The following is an 18,575-nucleotide window of genomic DNA, read 5'->3' as shown; positions in this document are numbered from 1 at the left end:
ATAGTTTGACTCTGCGTTGCATTAATCAAATAACCTAGGCCCCTTGTTCAATCCGCTTCATTTTGCGGCGTAGCTTCCCTCCAAAGTGTATTGCGCGTCTCTGCCAGCTACAGTGCTGGCTCCAAACGCCATTAACCACGCGGTCAAGCTGGAGAAAAAGGGGGAGGAGTTGTCGGAGCAAGGCATGGCCCCATCAATGCATCACGAAGGGAGGAGCCGGTGAACCCTCACGACCAATCAGGGCCGAGGCGTGTTCACCGGTAGGCAGATCTAAGCGCACGCGGTTTGATTTGGAAGGCGTGTAATATAAGCGCCGCGGCGGACTACTTCCAGAGAGAGAGAGGGAGGAGAGAGAGAGCGTGGCAGAGCTGGAGCTGTGAGTCGAACAAAGAGAAGAGAGACGAGAGCAAAGAGAGGGAGAGACGGTGAGAGAGTCGGTCCGCTACCGCGACAATACGAACCGCACTGCCTGCCGGGTTTCGCCGCGAACCAAAGCGTGGACCGGAGTGGAGCGTGAACCTGGAGCCGGACCTCAACGCCTGAACCATCTGCCCGGACCTTCCTCTCCTGCCATCTGCCTGGACCTTCTCCTCCTTCCTGCCATTCCCCTTTCGTGTAAGTCTGTCTGTATTGTCCTGGGCATGATATTTAAGACTGTATAAGCTTGCCCTGTGTCTGCTGCTTCTTCTTCTTCCCTTGTACATGCCCTTCTTTCATTTCGTCTTTTATTGTACAGTGTAGTAATAAATCATATTTGTTCTTCCCTTTACTTTGGTTTCCTCTCATCCAATCGCTTTCGTGATTTCCTCAATTGAGTACCGGTGGCACGATTAGAACCGCTCAGAATCGGGTTAGCCTTTTTGCTAACGGCCCGAATCGCAGCTCGCTTCGCTCGGCGTATCCATTAACGCTGCGGCTCGGGTGGAAGTTATCTCCTCGCTTACGGTCGGTAGTAGTAAGAAGGTATTTGGGACTGCATTGACCAATCACCCTGGCTAATACCGACCGGAAGTGACGTCATAATTTCCAGGGCTGGGGGATTGGCCAGTTTAGAAGACAAGGGGATTAACCCCCCCCCCCCTTGGTAAGGGGAGCGCCGACCCCCGGATCCGCAACAATATCCATCTCTATCTATATATCTATCTATCTATCTATCTATCTCTATCTATATATCTATCTCTATCTATATATCTATCAGCCCTGGTGTTGGGCTAAACCCTGGTGTTGGGCTAGCGGCTAGGGTGCCAGCTTAGGATCCTAGGATCCTGGGTTCGAATCCCGGTCGATCGCTGAATTAACGCCAGGGGGGTTGACTCAGCCTGTCATCCTTCCGAGGTCGGCAAATTGAGTACCAGTTCACTGGTAATTCCCCGTTTGTCGTAAAAAGGCGACAAAAAGGGTTGGCGGCAGGAAGGGCATCCGGCCGTAAAACATTGCTTCAAAAAGGGGACCAAAAAACAACAACCACGGTCCCCGAAAAAGGCAAAACCCCCGCTTGCGGGGAAAAATGGCCTCTAAAGGTGTTTTTTTAATCTATATATCTACAGTCATGTGAAAAAGTAAGTACACCCCATGTAAAGTTTTGACTTTTTCAACATATTTCAACATACAGCTATTTGATCTTCATTTCAACAATATTGACAGATAAAGGTGATATAATATAACAAATATCATGAAACATTTACATTTTGTAGTCCATTGTATAATTTAAATAAACATAAATGCAAATTTCGCATGTGGAAAAAGTAAGTACACCCCTACATTCATCACTTCAAATACCTAAAATTAGAATTAGGTGCACCAGCTCAGGTGCAAATGATTAGAACATCGTTAGAGAGGATCTTGGAGGGACCTGTCTTATTTAAACCTCAGGCATTTCGTTTGATTTGCTCTTTGTTGTTGAAGTGTGCGGCGTCACCATGCCGAGATCAAAAGAGCTCTCTGAGGCCTTCAGAAAGAAGAATATAGATGCCTACGAGTCTGGGAAGGGATTTAAAAAGATCTCCAAACAATTTGAAATGAATCATTCGACTGTCCGGAAGATCATCTACAAGTGGAGAAGATTCCAACCAAACAACTGTCCAACAACTTACTGCATCAGGGCCTGGGCAGCTCACCATCATAGAATCCACTATGAATTCTTCATTGTACCAGAGGGTGCTTGAGGATAATGTGAGGCCATCTGTCAGAAAGTTGAAGCTCAACCGATGGTGGACCTTGCAACATGACAATGACCCTTAATATACCAGTAAATCCACCAAGGAATGGCTGAAAAGAAAGAAATGGAGGGTTCTGGAATGGCCAAGTCAAAGCCCGCATCTAAATCCCATCGAGATGTTGTGGGGGGATTTGAAACGAGCTGTGCATGCAAGAAACCCCTCAAATATCGCACAGCTGAAAGAATTCTGCATGGAGGAGTGGGCAAAAATTTCTCACAGTCAATGTCAGAGACTGGCAGACAGTTATAAGAAACGCCTACTTGAGGTTGTTTCTGCCAAAGGGGGCAATACCAACTATTAGAGGCAAAGGTGTACTTACTTTTTCCACATGTGAAATTTGCATTTACTAGGGCATTGCCCGTACGTGGGTGCCCGTTCCTTGCCAAAAAAAAAAAAAAACGCTACCCGTACGCTCTACCCCGCCCGTACGCCCGTAAACAAAAAAAACAACGCTCTTCGCTTCCGCCCTTCGCTCTGACTGAATTGGGAGAAATAATGCGCATAAGAAATCGAATTACGTACCGTAATGGCGGTCAGCTCGTAACGCGCTCAGCTCCGCTCGTCTCACATCGGCCACGCCTACGCAACAAAGCGTTCTGTGATTGGCTGCCGGAAAGCGTGCTGCCGGACAGTCTTCACTGTCCGGAAGTTCGCAAATCGCAGTTACGATGAATCGTTTTAATTTAATCGCAGTTTGAATTCGTTTTAAAACATAGTTTAACGGCAACATAGTTTTCCAACGTGAAATAAATGAATACGCTCTCAAATGTGCCATCCGAGGCAGAGTCTGATCGCCACGTTCGGCACACGTGATAGCTCGCTGCTCTCTGATTGGTTGAATCGTTTTTTGGACATAGTTCGGTAAGTAATTGTCCGATTAATATGAAACCTTGAAAAGGCACATCCTCGGGTCCCCAGCAATATACCTGGCAAGTTAAAAGTATATCGGACCCGTGGTTGTCGAGAAACAGCGGTCACAGACACACAGACACACAGACACACAGACACACAGACACACAGACACACAGACACACAGAGATTACTGGAATTATAGATAGATGTTTATTTAAATTATACAATGGACTACAAAATGTAAATGTTTCATGATATTTGTTATATTATATCACCTTTATCTATCAATATTGTTGAAATGAAGATCAAATAGCTGTATGTTGAAATATGTTGAAAAAGCCAAAACTTTACATGGGGTGTACTTACTTTTTCACGTGACTGTATATAATCTCTCTCGATCTATATATCTATCTCTTATCTATATATCTATCTCTTATCTATATATCTATCTCTTATCTATATATTTATCTCTTATCTATATATCTATCCATATCGATATATATATCTATCTATCTATCTATCTATATATCTACCTATATCTATATCTATATATATCTACATATCTATCTATCTATGGACCTGGTGTTGGGCTAGCCCAGTGGTTGGGCTAGCATCAGGGCGAACCCTGGTGTTGGGCTAGCGGCTAGAGTGCCGGCCTAGGATCTAGGATCCTGGGTTCGAATCCCGGTCGATCGCTGAATTAACGCCAGGGGGGTTGACTCAGCCTGTCATCCTTCCGAGGTCGGCTAATTGAGTACCAGTTCACTGGTAATTCCCTGTTTGTCGTAAAAGGCGACAAAAAGGGTTGGCAGCAGGAAGGGCATCCGGCCGTAAAACATTGCTTCAAAAAGGGGACCGAAAAACAACAACAACCACGGTCCCCGGAAAAGGCCAACCCCCGCTTTGCGGGGAAAAATGGACTCTAAAGGCGTTTTAAAAAAAAAAATCTATCTATCGACCTATCTATCTAAAGCCCGATTGGAGTTTGCAAAAAAGCACCGAAAGGACTCTCAAACTGTGAGAAAAGATTGTGTGGGCTTTCATGTGTCTTTCACTGAGGAGAGGCTTCCGTCTGGCCACTCTGCCATAAAGCCCAGATCGGTGGAGTGTTGCAGTGATGGTTGTCCTTCTGGAAGTTTCTCCCATCTCCACATAGGATCTCAGCCAGAGTGACCATCGGGTTCTTGGTCACCTCTTACCAAGGCCCTTCTCCCCCGATTGCTCAGTTTGGCCGGGCGGCCAGCTCTAGGAAGAGTCCTGGTTGTTCCAAACTTCTTCCATTTAAGAATTATGGAGGCCACTGTGCTCTTGTGAACCTTCAATGCAGCAGAGATTTTTTTTGACAGACCTTATGTCAGACCTTTTTTTGTCAGAGATGCAGCAGAGACCTTAAGGCTTGGTTTTTGCTCCGATATGCATTGTCAGCTGTGACAACAACAACAACAGGCATTTTAAGGCCATTTTCCCTGCTAGAGCGGGGGTTAGCCTGGCGGTCTCCATGATAATGTTCTCCATTTTGCCCTATTTTCTGCATCTCCCCTTGTTAACCCCCTTGCCCGCATTTCTTCTTCCACCATCTTCAGCCAAGTCTTTCTCGGTCTTCCCCGTCCTCTACTTCCTTCTACATTCATTTCCATCACTCTTCTCAACCAGTCACTTTCATCCTTCCTCAACACATGACCAAACCATCTCAACCTGTCTGTCTTCACAGCATCTATCACAGGCTCTATTCCCATCATCTTTCGCAATTCATCATTTGTCTTCCTCTCTCTCAACGATACGCCGCACTTCCACCGAACCGTTCACATTTCCACCCTTTCCAGCCTTCGTTGCTGCTCTACATTCATTACCCATGTCTCGCTCCCATAAATCATCTCACACATGCAGCACACACCTTTCCCTTCAGATACAATGACACTCCCTTCCTCGTCAGCACACCACTCAGTTCCCGAAACTTCTTCCATGCACATCTCACTCCAGCAACCGTTGCAGAGTCTGATCGACCTTCTCCATTCAACATGTCTCCTAGGTTGCAAAATGTTTTCACACCTTCCAGCTTCACGCTATCTCCAAGATCCAACTCAACATTTCCTCCATCTGCAGCTCCCTCTGTGCACACCTTACACTTGAATGTAGCTGCCACACTGGTTAATGACCCTCTCAAACCACTACATTTTTGATGAACCCACTCAGCACACATTGTACATTGAATGGAATTCACTCCGACACCCTTCCTGCACACAGCACACGGCCACTTCCCAGTTCTTTCCACCTCACCACATGCTTTACCACTTGCCATCACCTTTGTCTTTCCGATATTCACCTTCAGACCTTTTGTCTCCATACATTCCTTCCATTTGTTCATCTTCTCTTTCAGTCCAACCATACTTTCTGCAATCAACACAAGATCATCTGCATACAACTCCCATGGCAACCCTCCTTTACGTTCCGAGCCAGCACCTCCATCACAGTTACAAATAGTAGTGGACTTGGTACCGACCCCTGATGCACTCCCACCTTCACCTCAAACTCACCACTGTTCCCATCCTTCGTCCTTGGAGCTGTGCGCACTCTCTCGTACATTGCCCTCACTAGTCTGATCAACCATTCCTCCACTCCTAACTTCCTCAATGCCCATGTCACGACTTCGCGTGGAACCCTATCGAATGCTTTCTCCAGATCAACAAACCCAAGAAACAACTTCTTACTCTTCTCCATGTACTTCTCCTGCAACTACCTTACAATATAAAGCGCATCTGTCGTTCCTCTTCCTGGCATAAATCCAAACTGCATTTCGTTATCTTCACTTTCTTCCTTATCCTCCTCTCCAACACCCTTTCCAATACCTTCATTCCATGCTCCAATAACTTCATCTCTCGATACGAGCCACAGTCCAGAGGGTCACCTTTCCCCTTGTATCGAGGGACGAGGGTACTCATTTCCCAATCCACTGGAATGCGGCCTTCTTTCACCACCAGATTGCAGATCTCTGCCATTCTCTTCACACCCCCAACTTCCTGCTGCCTTCAAAATATCTCCCACAACTCCCGTCGGCCCTCCCGCTTTTCTACTCTTCATTGCTTTTATCGCTTCCTCAACATCCTTCTCAGTTATCTTCTCTGCCGGTCCTAAAACTGGGTTACTCTCTATTTTGCCATCACATTCATTCTCTGCATTCAACATTTCAATATATCTCTTCCAACTTCGTTTAATTCCATCTGGGTCCACAACGATTTATCCCACTTCATCCTTCAAGCAACTCACCCCCATAACATCGCACCTCTTTCGCTATCTGCTTTGCAATCCTGAATACCACTCTCTGATAAACCTCTTCCGAAAACAAGCGTTCTCCGAACATTTTGCTACCTCTTTCTTTGCAGCCTTCTTGGCTGCCTTATAACTTTCATGCTTTGCCTTTTCTGCCCCCATACCCTTCGCCTTCTGCCACTCCTTGAACTTCTTCCTCTCCTCGTCAATTCTCTTTCCAACTTCATCATTCCACCACCATGTTTCCGAGTGCCTCGGTGGTCCTGTTGTCCATCCACATACCTCACCAACGGCTCCCAACAGATTATCTTTCATTGACATCCAACCACTTTAAAGCTCAACCACATCATCCTCTACCATACTCAGCCTCTCTTTTAATGCCTCCCTTACTGTCACCTCTTTCAACCTCCACACCTTCATTCTCAGTTGGTACTTCACCCGCCGAGCTCTCCTCGCACCTTTCACCCTTGTGTCGCAGACAACCAAGTGGTGCTGTGAAACAGCCTCCTCCCCCGGGATCACCTTTGTGTCTCGGAGGTGCCCCCTATCTCGCTTACGCACCATCAGGTAGTCAACGGTTGTCGTCGACCCACCTGACGTGTACGTAACAAGCTTATTATCCTCTTTCTGGAAATGAGTATTACAAATCAACAAATCAGCTCCATCAGCAAACTCCAAAATCCTTTCACCTTCTCCATTTCTCACACCATATCCGTAACCCCCATGAACTCCCTCAAAACCATCCATACTCCTTCCCACATGTCCATTTAGGTCTCCACTACCACAACAACTTCCTCATCTTTCACGTTTTCCATCAGCTTCTCCATTGCACACCAGAACTTGTCCTTCTCTTCATCGCTCCGACCGACCTGCGGAGCATATCCCGAGATGACGTTCACCAAGATCCTTCCAATCATCATTTTCACCATCATCAACCTTTCACTCACTCCAGTCACACTCACCACACTATCTACAAACACCTCAGAAAACAGGACACCAACACCATGCACGCCTTCTGGGCACCCTTGCAACACAAACTTGTATTTCTGTCCCTGCCTACCCTTCACCATTCTCACACCACTGCCCTTCCATCTCGTCTCCTGCACAAAACATATCAGCCACACCAGATAGAAAACTACAAAAGACCAATACTTCCACCACTTCTCCTGATCTCCCTGTCATTGTCCCTACATTCCATGTCCCAAACCTCAGAAACCGATCTTCTCGTCGGGCATCAGACGTTTCGTCATCATAAATGGAGCGATTTCCACCCTTACTTCGATCGGGTTCCCCACCTTGAGTTTTGACGAGAGGGAGTGGGGTCCCCCACGGGGTACTTCGGGCTGTACCTTGCCCATATGTAGATGTAATTGTCATGGTTCCCTTTTTGAGGCAATGTTTTTATGGCCGGATGCCCTGCCTGACGCCAACCCTTTTAGTCGCCTCTTACAACACGCAAGGATACGGTGTACATCTTCTAAACTGGGGTACACACCGGTCATTCTGATCACCCATAATTATCAAATATACTTTTTGTTTTTAGGTATCTATTTCTTAGCTATTTTCATTGATCATGCATGCAGTCAACTTCTTCCTCACTGTAATCTGATGTGCACATGCATACCTGTGCAATTATAGCAACTGGTTTCAGCTCTTTAGCCAACAGGTCCTTCTCTTATCATTTGGCCTTTTAACCATTTTGAAGCATTTCGCAACCAATTAAAAAAAAAAAAAACACAGGGCACTGACTAATGCAGACATTACCTCGATTTTCTTGTCCTCAAACACAGATTATTCCAACTCCATCACTCGCAACTATCGGGGACGCCTCTTCGCAGTGGGTGTACCCCCAATGCAAGTTGGGGGCCAAATCTTACCCATTCTTCCATGCTGCCCGGATTCGTCAGGGCAGTGCGGTCATAGTCAGAGCCACTCTGTCCCCATGGACAGGCCCTTTCCCTCTTCTCTTTTCCCTTTATTTTTCTCTTTCTCCAAACCCCTCCAAACCTCTCAAACTCTGTTGTGGCCCTGACTGTGAATGCAGGGGTACACCATCCTGGATGTGGGGAATATCTGGGTCGCTCCTGGGAGATAGATTGGCTGTCTCCGTGCCGTGGGCGTGTTCGAGAGAACTATCCGCAGCTATAAAACAACAACTCGCATCACATAAAATCACCTTCTTTCCATCTCACCTCAAAAACCAGATTTTTCTTTTGACATTCTCAAGCTTTCCAGGTCTCAACATCGTTTGTACATTCAATATATCCTGATTGTGAGCATGATCTTTTGCATCTCCTTGGAAGGTTACAAAAGTTGACGACCTGGAGAGGCCTTGCTTCCTCCCCTGACGAATGCAGCACCCCAACATATAGATGATGGGGTACCGTATACATAGGTTTTCAAAAGTAATTGAGCGAGTCAAAAAAAAAGAAGAAGAAAAAGAGGCAAGATAATTGAGATTTCTCATCGCCTTCACTGACGAGTAATAGGCTAGTCAAGCAGAGTCCTTCGAGCCCTTCGTTTGCTAGCCTTTTCACCATTCTGTCAATGTCTTGCTGATAGAAAGTCCCTCCTCCATGCTTGGTAAGTTGTTGCTGACCCAGCATCTGCCTGTGACCTTCGGCTTGGCCCCATACAGGTCTATTGTCACTAAACCTCAACTATAATAAACTCCATCACCATCATCATATGGAAAAAGATAATCTGGGAGGGGGGGGGGGGGAGGGGGGGTGGGGGTGGGGAGGGGTCAGTAGTCAAAGATGAGGCAGTGAGCAGTGAGTGAAGTGCCACGTTCATCACCTTGTAACGATGTTTCTAATTGGTCGACTTGCAGGTCACAGGCCCATTGCTGGTGCTTAGCAACCTTATGGCAGAAACTCTTTGCCACGGCAGCCAAGCAGGCCCGTCCATAGCCAGGAGCAACGAGTGCCACAGCTGTTCCTCCTGTGTCTGTGGCAATACCAGAAAAAACAAAAGTTCAAATGCATCATTGGGGCTTCGTGATCTATAAAAACAAACAGCAATGTTACTAGCAGCGTTTCAGCACAAAAGGGGTCAAAGGTTCAAATTTCATATCATTGGGAAGTAGCAAATACACCCTACAAACTCAAACAATACTTGGGGGCAGGAGGAGGAGGGGTGGAGGGATATCTAACATGGAGCTAAATCAATTACAACTCAAAAAATGTTTCAAATGTCTCACGCAGACTTAGTGGGATCCACTCACATTTTTGACTGCAGGTTTTCCATCTACTGTCGACAATCTCGAGCGGAAACTTGGACCAATCGGCTCGAAGGATTTCCTTGTGACGTCGTACAATTTCATCCAATAACGTAACACCTCCTAAAGTCCCTGATGGATGGAAAAAATTAAAGTGCAACGCTAGAATAAAGAAAACGTTAGAAATATTTACACACACTTACCAACCTTTGCCAAGATGCAAATGCCTTTTGAAGGCTTTCGTTGGCAACGCTGGGTCTGACAGGTTTGTGCACAGGTATTGCACTTATCTTTGAGATATTTAGCCCAACTACAAAGCTGGGTTTAATTCCCAACCCGACTACAAACTGTGCTTCACAGGCAAGGCATTGCATCACAAAGCGTGACATCCCTCGGATGGACTGAGCGTCCCGTCTGCTAACATTAGATAAAGATCCCATGGTGTCTTTAACAAAGAGTAGGAGAGTTATTTTCCCCACCCTGGAACAAATCCCAAATTCCTATAGACCTATACCTTCAGGTGAACCTCAGGCATGGCCAAGCAGGTTCGTGACAAATGGGCCACAAACTTTCAATGACTGAGCACACAAGGTCGGGAGGGGGGGGGGGGGGAGGGGGTTGGGGCAAGTATTGGGGTCGTTAAAGAAGTAATAATAGAGCCAGTGGCAACCCTGAAAATGTTGCTTTTTCTACACCACGAATGCTCCTTTGAGTTACACGAGGTGTGACTACCCGTCGCTTTGCTGACAGGTTTAATCAAAAGACAACATCATGTTGTACTTCACAAAGGTACTGCATGTCTATCTGAGAGTGTCAGTGAAGATGTAAAAATGAAGTGAAACACATGTAAAAAGGATATTTTATAACACGTGCTCGTAGTTATTGTTGTTACAGCTGTCGCGGTAGCTGTGATTGTTGTTTCTGGTGTGCCCCTACCATATACTTATATATTTTTCTATTGCTTGAAAAAGCATATTACTATATTTCTATTGCATATTACTATATGTAATTCTGTGTGCTCCTTCCGTGTCCCTCTAAATCTAAAGCATAGGTTCTTAACCAGGGGTACCTATACCCCCTTGGGGTACGAAACCTCCAAGCTGGGGGTAAGAGACACGCCGCCCCAAAATAAATGTCAATTCAAAAATAAGGGTATAACAGTATTTAAACTTCTTCTGGTGTGCGCACACATCATCTTCTGGCTAGACATATTCTGGTGTGCACAACTCAAAACGTTCCCACAGTTAGCAGAGAGAGCTCTGGAGATCCTCGTGCCATTTGCGACCACCTATTTGTGCGAGACAGGTTTTTCAACACTCCTACCCATCAAAACAAAGGCCAGGAACCGTTTGGATGCAAGTAACGACATGCGTGTGGCTATTTCAAAGAAATAACCTCGTTTCAGCATCATTGTTGATGAAAAACAACAACGAAAGAGCCACTAGAAATGTGTCTGTGTGTACTGTGTGGTATGTTTTTCTACAAAAGTTAATATTGTACTGTAATCTACTTCAACAAAATGACTTTTCAGCAAACACGATACATTATGATTATTGTTTCCATAAATGTATTTTTTTACTGTGAAAATAAAGAAACTTCATCAATCTATTATTGTAGTTTTAAGTCATTTTTGTCAGGGGTACGGGAAAATATAATGAAAACTCAAGGGGTACGGGCACTTAAAAAGGTTAAGAACCATTGCTCTAAAGGGTTCCTGCTGTCGTAAAAAGAACCACAACATGAAGCTCCCAGTCCTGCTTCTTCTTCAATCCCAGAAACGCTGGCTTTAGAAGAGGAGTCTCTGCGATTAAATGGATACGAATTTTTGTTCCAAGTAAATCGATTAGCCTTCCGACGGTACCATTTCTATCATTCTAGGATAGGAGGAACCCTTGAGAATGAAGCCACACAAACATGCATGCACGCACACACTTCTCCTTTTTGTAATAGCTAATAATTTCCAAAGATAAACAAGCAATATAAGAAAAAAACAGGAATATACCAACAATGTTTTGTCTCGAAGAACAATGTAAAGAAGAAAATCCACGAGGACCTGTGCAATTCTTTTTTCCTGCAACTGGACCATTTTCCCCCCACCTCCCACCCAAAAAGGAACAACAGGACAACCGTCACAAATGTCAACGTGCATATGGTTCAAAATATTTCGTTTGAATGCCAGCATGCAAAACACAAGGCCATCGATGGATTATAAGAAGTACTAACTCAAATAAATTGGGCAAGATCTATCAAACAAGGAGATGAACCCAAAAATGGACCATGGCAGATGCAATGGGGGTAATAACTGTGTATCTATATAATAATAGCGCAAGGACTCGACTTTGTTATCCCTTTTACGCCACACCCAGTGACCCGATGCCCACGGCACTAATGGATTTACGATCTACGAACCGCGCTCTTTGTTTATCACGTACAGACATACTCAAAAAATCTGAATTAGCCGACGTTGGGGCCCAAAAGCGTCCGATTAACTGCCGATACGACGCCATCTTACGACGCCATCGTATTGGCGTCTGCTGGGCGAAGGCGAAGCAAGCCGCCCGCTGATTGGACAGGCGAAGGCGAAAGCAAGCCGTCCACTGAGTGGACAATCCAGAGCATGCATTTGTGCCGGTGTCGGCGATCATTGTTCATATACGCACTCTTCATTCTCATCTTTCTTCCTAACTCTTACTCGGACAAGCAAATCCCCTATGCCATCCATAATGGTACACTCTATCCATACACCACATCCTCCCTTCCGTGGATGTTCCACGGATTTCGGCTCGTTTATATTAAAAACAGAATCCGCAGTCCTTGGATCACGCGAGGCACAAATCGATGAAATAACTTTCCGGAGCATGACTGGCTCTTGGTAGGAATAAGAATGCTCTGCTTTCACAGTGGTTATTCAAACTGGCATTGAAATCATCCTGAAAGGTACAGATCGAGCACTCACCGAGAGCATCGTAAACTGTTATGAAGGAAACACCGCCAGCGACACACCACACCACCAAGGTTGCCAATTCCCGAGGTGACACAGATGCTCGATTACCCCTCGTTCCAGTCACTACAACTCCAATATGGGTTGGTCGACGAGGTAGAGTGAGGGTAGATCCCGGCAGGAATTTCTGGTTGCAGAAGCTGATGGGAGGTGGGGGATGAAGGGGGGAAGCACTTAAAAACACAAAAGAAACAACAAATTTGTACATGAACGCCATCCCCAAACACCCCACAAACTTTTGTAAAGGCAGCTGTGTCTTTTCTTTATAAACTGTGAGAAGGTCATGACGTGTCATAGTCGATAATTTGCCCAAAAAGTGAAGCTACTCCATGAAATCCATAACCGGTTCTTCTTTCTTGAAATTATGATTAGTGAGGAGGAGCATTCAGAATGCTCGCAGATGGGAAAGGCAGTGCAATACACCATCAAAATTCTTTTAAAGATAGTTTCGCCATTAATCTGCTATTTAGGCCAAGAAAGCCTGCAAAACGTGCATTTCATATTCTAACACAGGAAGCTCACACAACTCTTACAACTCAATATGAGTTGTTTTAAAAGGATGAGACAAACGAGTGAGACAAGCATAACGGAGAGTAAGGAACAGGCACAGGCCTCAAGCTTAAGTCGAATTTGGGCCAAATAAAATATTATAAAAACCTCTTCCTCGCAACTTGCTTCACTGACCATTCGAGCATGAGCCTCCCATTCTCCCCCACCTGACAATTCACTGACCCTCCCCCACCACCTGCCACTCCTGAAGGAAACAGGGGATTGTTGTTTACTTTATTTACAAGTAGCGTTGACGTGGTAGTCACCTTTTCGCTCACCTTCGCAGTTAAGCAAATGACTTTGCAATGAATCAAATCAAATCAAAATGGTTTATTGAAAGCATGTCTGGCAGCGAATGGCTGAATTACACATGCATATACATATTCAGAATTTGCAATCAGATAGCTTACAAGATAAAAAATATATAAAATTCTGATTGTGAACTAACAAAAAAAATGTAAAATTAAAAAACAAACATCGCATGTTTCAAACAGAAGAGAAATGTGACTGGCTCTGGCAAAAGCAGACACTTGGGGGCAAAAATCAAAAATTGAGATTTTGACAGCATCCGATTCCCCATGCTTTTCTCTTTCATTTGATATACTAGGGCATTGCCCGTACTATATCTATATCTAAAATTATATCCCCCCCCTCTATTTACATGAAATGGTTTGGTCCAAAGCGAACGGCTTGCGAGTACGGTGACAATCCCCCCCCTCTATTTACATGCAATGGTTTGGTCCAAAGCGAACGGCTTCCGGAGTTTGGTAAAGAAATCGCCATCGCGTGCACAAACGCGCAGGAAAGCGAATGAATCGCAAATTCGTTTTTATTAGTTGTAAAACATAGTTTAACGCCAACATAGTTTGCAAACGTGAAATAAATGAATACGCTCTCAAATGTGCCATCCGAGGCAGAGTGTGCCCGCCACGTTCGGCACACGCGATCGTTCGCTGCTCTCTGATTGGTTGAATCGTTTTTTGGACATAGCTCGGTAAGTAATTGTCCGATTAATATGAAACCTTGAAAAGGCACATCCTCGGGTCCCCAGCAATATACCTGGCAAGTTAAAAGTATATCGGACCCGTGGTTGTCGAGAAACAGCGGTCACAGACAAACGTACAAACGTACAGACAGAGATTACTGGAATTATAGATAGATACATTATGTTAATTGGATGAAAATCAACGAAGTTATGGTATTTCAATGACAATTATATTTTCGTTTAAACAATGGAGATAATTAGGTTCAAAGTTCACAACATAGGTCACACGCACAAAGAATGTGACGTGCACACGTAGAGCTTTTCATTCATACCAAACATGTATGTCAGGGATCTCCTTCGAATTACGATGAATGGCTCGAAATAAAACATCGAAATTTCGCGATCTTCGTGACTTTTAGAGCACATTTTGAGAATGACATTTTAGATTCTTTGTCGAATTTCACAATTTTTCTGTTGTTTCTTGGAAAAATGTTTCGGTGCATAATAATCTAGAGAAGTTACTCTTTCTATCCATATAAACAAAATCTAAATTTGGTCCCTGCGGTCATATTTTGACTCTCTGGCTTTTTCTCGCTAAGAGAAATGTCCCCCAAGTGTCTGCTTTTGCCAGACCAGTCACAAATATAAAAAAAAACAAAAAAAAAACTGACAATTGTGACTATTACAAACTATTAATATAAGAATGAATGATCGTTTTAAGGCCATTTTCCCCGCTAGAGCGGGGGTTAGCCTTGCGGGCCCCATGACAATCATGGTTCCCTGTTTTTACGGCCGGATGCCCTTCCTGACGCCAACCCTTGGTCGCCTCTTACGATGCGCAGGGATACGGTGTACCTATTCTAAATTGGGGTACACACCGGGATCATTCATCCCAGCAAGCTGGTACTCAATTTGCTGACCTCGGAAGGTTGACAGGCTGAGTGTTAATTCAGCGATCAGCGTTAATCAATCAATTCAGCGTTAATTCAGCGATCGACCGGGATTCGAACCCAGGATCCTAGGATCCCAAGCCGGCACCCTAACCGCTAAGCCAACACCAGGCTTTATTAATGTAAAAATGTAATTGTATTACAAACTATTAAGAATACAAATTAAAAATGGAAATGCCCTTGTTTGAAATATTTTTGTTCTGCATTTGTACTGTTAGTACTTTCGTGCTTTACTGAGATTAAAAAGTACATCTCTCGTAGCAGGTAACCACTTTGTACGCAAATGATGTGTTTCAATAGCGAGTGCAAAATCTTTACACAACTTATATCGTCGTTCCTCTAGGGTTTGTAATTTCCATGTTTCCAAAGCAAGATGGTAAGATGTGTAACGTTGTCCGAACATTATTTTACAGGCTCTTTTTTTAACCCGTTCTAAATTGTTCACCTGTGCTTTAGTTAAGGCTGCATTGAAAACAGGTACACAATACTCCAACACCAGTCTTATGCAGCAATATAAATGGTCACAAGGTCACAGATGGGTAAATTAAACGATTTAAAGTTACGTAAAATGTACAATTTTCCATTACATTTTTTAGTAAGGATTGCTGCATCTGACTGTTGAGTCTCTTTCCAACTTTCAACAAGGGTAAGATCATCCACATATTTAAAATACAGGATGGGACTTTTCTCACATGCATCATTGATCATCAAATTGGACCTAATTTTGTACCCTGTGGTACTCATGATTATTCCCTCGCCCGGTCAACAATCGACCACAATATTGGAAATAGTTGCGCTTTGTAACGAAACCGTACCAACGGCTATTGTAACCAAGAAATAATTAACAAGAATTACTGCGCAATCAGCCTTAGGTCGGCAAACTGTTAGACAGTCAGGTGAGAGATGCCATCGTAGAACACACGATGACCTACAACCTACTTTCAGATTGTCAACATGGATTCATCCATGACAGATCATGCGCAACACAGCTACTATTTGCATTGGAGGAGCCAGAGCTTCGTTATGCTCCAGACGCTTCATGCTCAATGCTTCATCATGACGCTGGAATCATTCGGGTGTGGGCTAGAAAATCGTGCACACTGGTTGAGAACACCCAACCGACAGCACAAAGGCCCACCAGAGTGCAGCTATCCTGATGCACTCCGCCAACCACCACCACCCCCCCCCCCCCCCCAGTCCGCAGAGTCCTGGTTTCTGAATGATAGGATCCGGGCCTCTCAAACCTCCAACTCACCCCAATCTCCCTCCCATAAACATTCGACGCCTTGACTACCAATCCACCAGCAGCTGCTGCAGATCATTCCCCACAGCTCTTCCAACCCCACCACGCCACCCACCCTTTCGACATCCTCTCCCACACTGCAACTCGGGAAAAGAGGTCCACAAAGCAGTGCAGCAGCTTGGGCCCCGGTGAGCGTGCATTAATGCCGTGCGGCGCTGATTTCCAACACGGTCTGAGCCGCCCCAAGGTCCTTCAATGAGGTTTGCGATCGTGTGGGGAGCAACCTGCCACTTCCACCCTGTGCATTGATCAGGGTCCTCTGCATGGCAGTGGAGCCCACCAGACGGTCAATCAGAACACCAGGTGTCTCCTTCAAGTGGATGGATTTGCCACCGTACGGCTCGCGCATTGAGCCAGTGCGCAGGTAGCGAGTGGCAAACATGAGCTCGGCGTCTTCAGTTGCCTCAGCGCGCCACCCATCGGCCATCGCCTCGTGGGGTTTAGAGACCACCGCCAGGGTAGACCCTGTAGTGCATGTGCAAGGTAGTCGTCAAGTTGGAAACAACCCAGATATGTGTAGACCGGGATGATCACAGAACTCAACCCACGTCCCAGTACCCTGATGCGACATCACGCAACAATGTCATTGAGCGGTCACGTGACCAGCATTTCAATCGCCATTGAATAAATAGAAGTTGAGATACACTTGGTTGGCGAGAAAACGCTGCAGGAACAATCTGTAAACTCGATACAACTCAGATGCGAATCAATGAAATGAATGAATGAATGAATGAATGAATGACGGACAAGTCGGACAGTACCGAATGTTTCAATCTTGTTTTTCAATCTTATATTTATAAGCAAGGAAAAGCCAAACCAGTTCAGGTGTGCGAAACGATCACCTGGTGAGGGAGAAAGAGAAGGAGAGAGAGCTGAGTGATACATTATAGATACAAGCAGTAACGTGTGGGGTGGGAGAGTTACATGGTGCAAGGCGACAGGCGGAACCGGTAAAACCACGAACACACAGCCAGGAGCAGGCGGACCAGGGACAGTAGGAAGAGCCGGGCAGTTCGCCACCACATCATGGACTCGCTCACCTACTCATTTTCACTTATATCGATCCCTCTTTACCTCACACGAGTGGACCGCGCGACACCAAGGACCGCGCCGTGTTGCGATATTCTCGCGATATTTCGCCACATTTGCACTCTTTCTCGCGAGATTTCATTTCTCTTCAGGCGCTCTTCTTCATCTCACATTGTGTTGCTTTTCATTTGCGGAAGCGCTGTGGCCACTGGTCACGTGAACCACGGTATCTCCGTGACGTGAACGCACACGGAGTTCCTTTAAAGTTCAGTTGAACAATTCTAATTTCACTTTATAACATGAATCAATTTATTATTTAAAATGCGAGTTCAGTTTGCTCTCAAGCGCTTCAAGTTAATTTGCTATTTTTGAAAAAAAAAACTACTTTCAAAATTTCACCATATCTAGTGCCTCATTCTTCTTTATACACCGCTCAACTCGAATGAAAGAGGAAATAAAACATCTGTCTGCCTTAGTTAGTCAAACATAAAAATGCCGAATCTCTCTCGAAACGTCCTCTCCTTATCACCCCTTTATCCTCTTCGTATTCAACCTCACATACCTTGTTATCGCCCCCATTACATCATGTTCCGAGTCGTTCCAAAAATAAGTGACGCTCAGGAAGGTGTTTCCTGGGGCGGAGCGTCAGGGGGGTGGGCGGACGCCACAGTCACGTGACGCCATTACGCAATAATGTCCATTGCGGAACTTCCATGGGCGTCGATGACGACAAAGTGGGGAGTGGAGCGAGCCATTGCAAGTGCAAATCGCGATGACTGGGCAAGTCTAGCCCTGCAAGTGTTTGTGGTTATGTATGTATGTACGCTCTTCAGCTATTGGTTGGACAGCTGACCTGACTGACGACACTCGCAATTGTACCCCTTAACCTAAAGTACACAAAAGACGCCACCCGAGGACCCAAAAGACCCGGCAGACCCAAAAGAGCCCAACGACCCTTAAAGCCCCAAGAGACCCCAAACACTGAAAAGACCCAGAGGAACCAAAAGACCCCAAAGACACAAAAAGGCCACAAAGTCAAAGACCCAAAGACCCTTAAATACCTCGAAGACTGAAAAGTCACCGAAGATCCAATGGACCACAGACATCCCAAAGACCCAAAAGACCTTTAACTACACAAAAGACCCCGAACACCCAAAAGAGAGACATGGACCCAAAAAACCCACATGGACCCAAAAAACC

The 18,575-nt window shown here is 45.2% G+C and overlaps 1 protein-coding gene across 1 annotated transcript in view; it reads right to left on the bottom strand.

Moving 5' to 3' along the window:
- Positions 1 to 18,003, bottom strand: part of NUS1 (NUS1 dehydrodolichyl diphosphate synthase subunit) — a 22,022-nt gene extending 4,019 nt beyond the window's left edge. The window contains exons 1-4 of the mRNA XM_068135705.2: positions 17,938 to 18,003; positions 12,515 to 12,699; positions 9,565 to 9,690; positions 9,138 to 9,287 (exon numbers count right to left, since the gene is read on the bottom strand). Coding sequence (XP_067991806.1) covers positions 9,138 to 9,287; positions 9,565 to 9,690; positions 12,515 to 12,699; positions 17,938 to 17,954 — 478 coding nt within the window. The 5' untranslated portion in view covers positions 17,955 to 18,003. The remainder of the gene's footprint in view (positions 1 to 9,137; positions 9,288 to 9,564; positions 9,691 to 12,514; positions 12,700 to 17,937) is intronic.
- Positions 18,004 to 18,575: the final 572 nt, after the last annotated feature.

Source organism: Myxine glutinosa, chromosome 14 (assembly GCF_964187855.1).
Source record: "Myxine glutinosa chromosome 14, kmMyxGlut1.1, whole genome shotgun sequence".
Classification (NCBI taxonomy): domain Eukaryota; kingdom Metazoa; phylum Chordata; class Myxini; order Myxiniformes; family Myxinidae; genus Myxine; species Myxine glutinosa.
The sequence above is the reverse complement of the archived record's forward strand: the minus strand, read 5'-3'. Positions and strand labels throughout refer to the sequence as shown.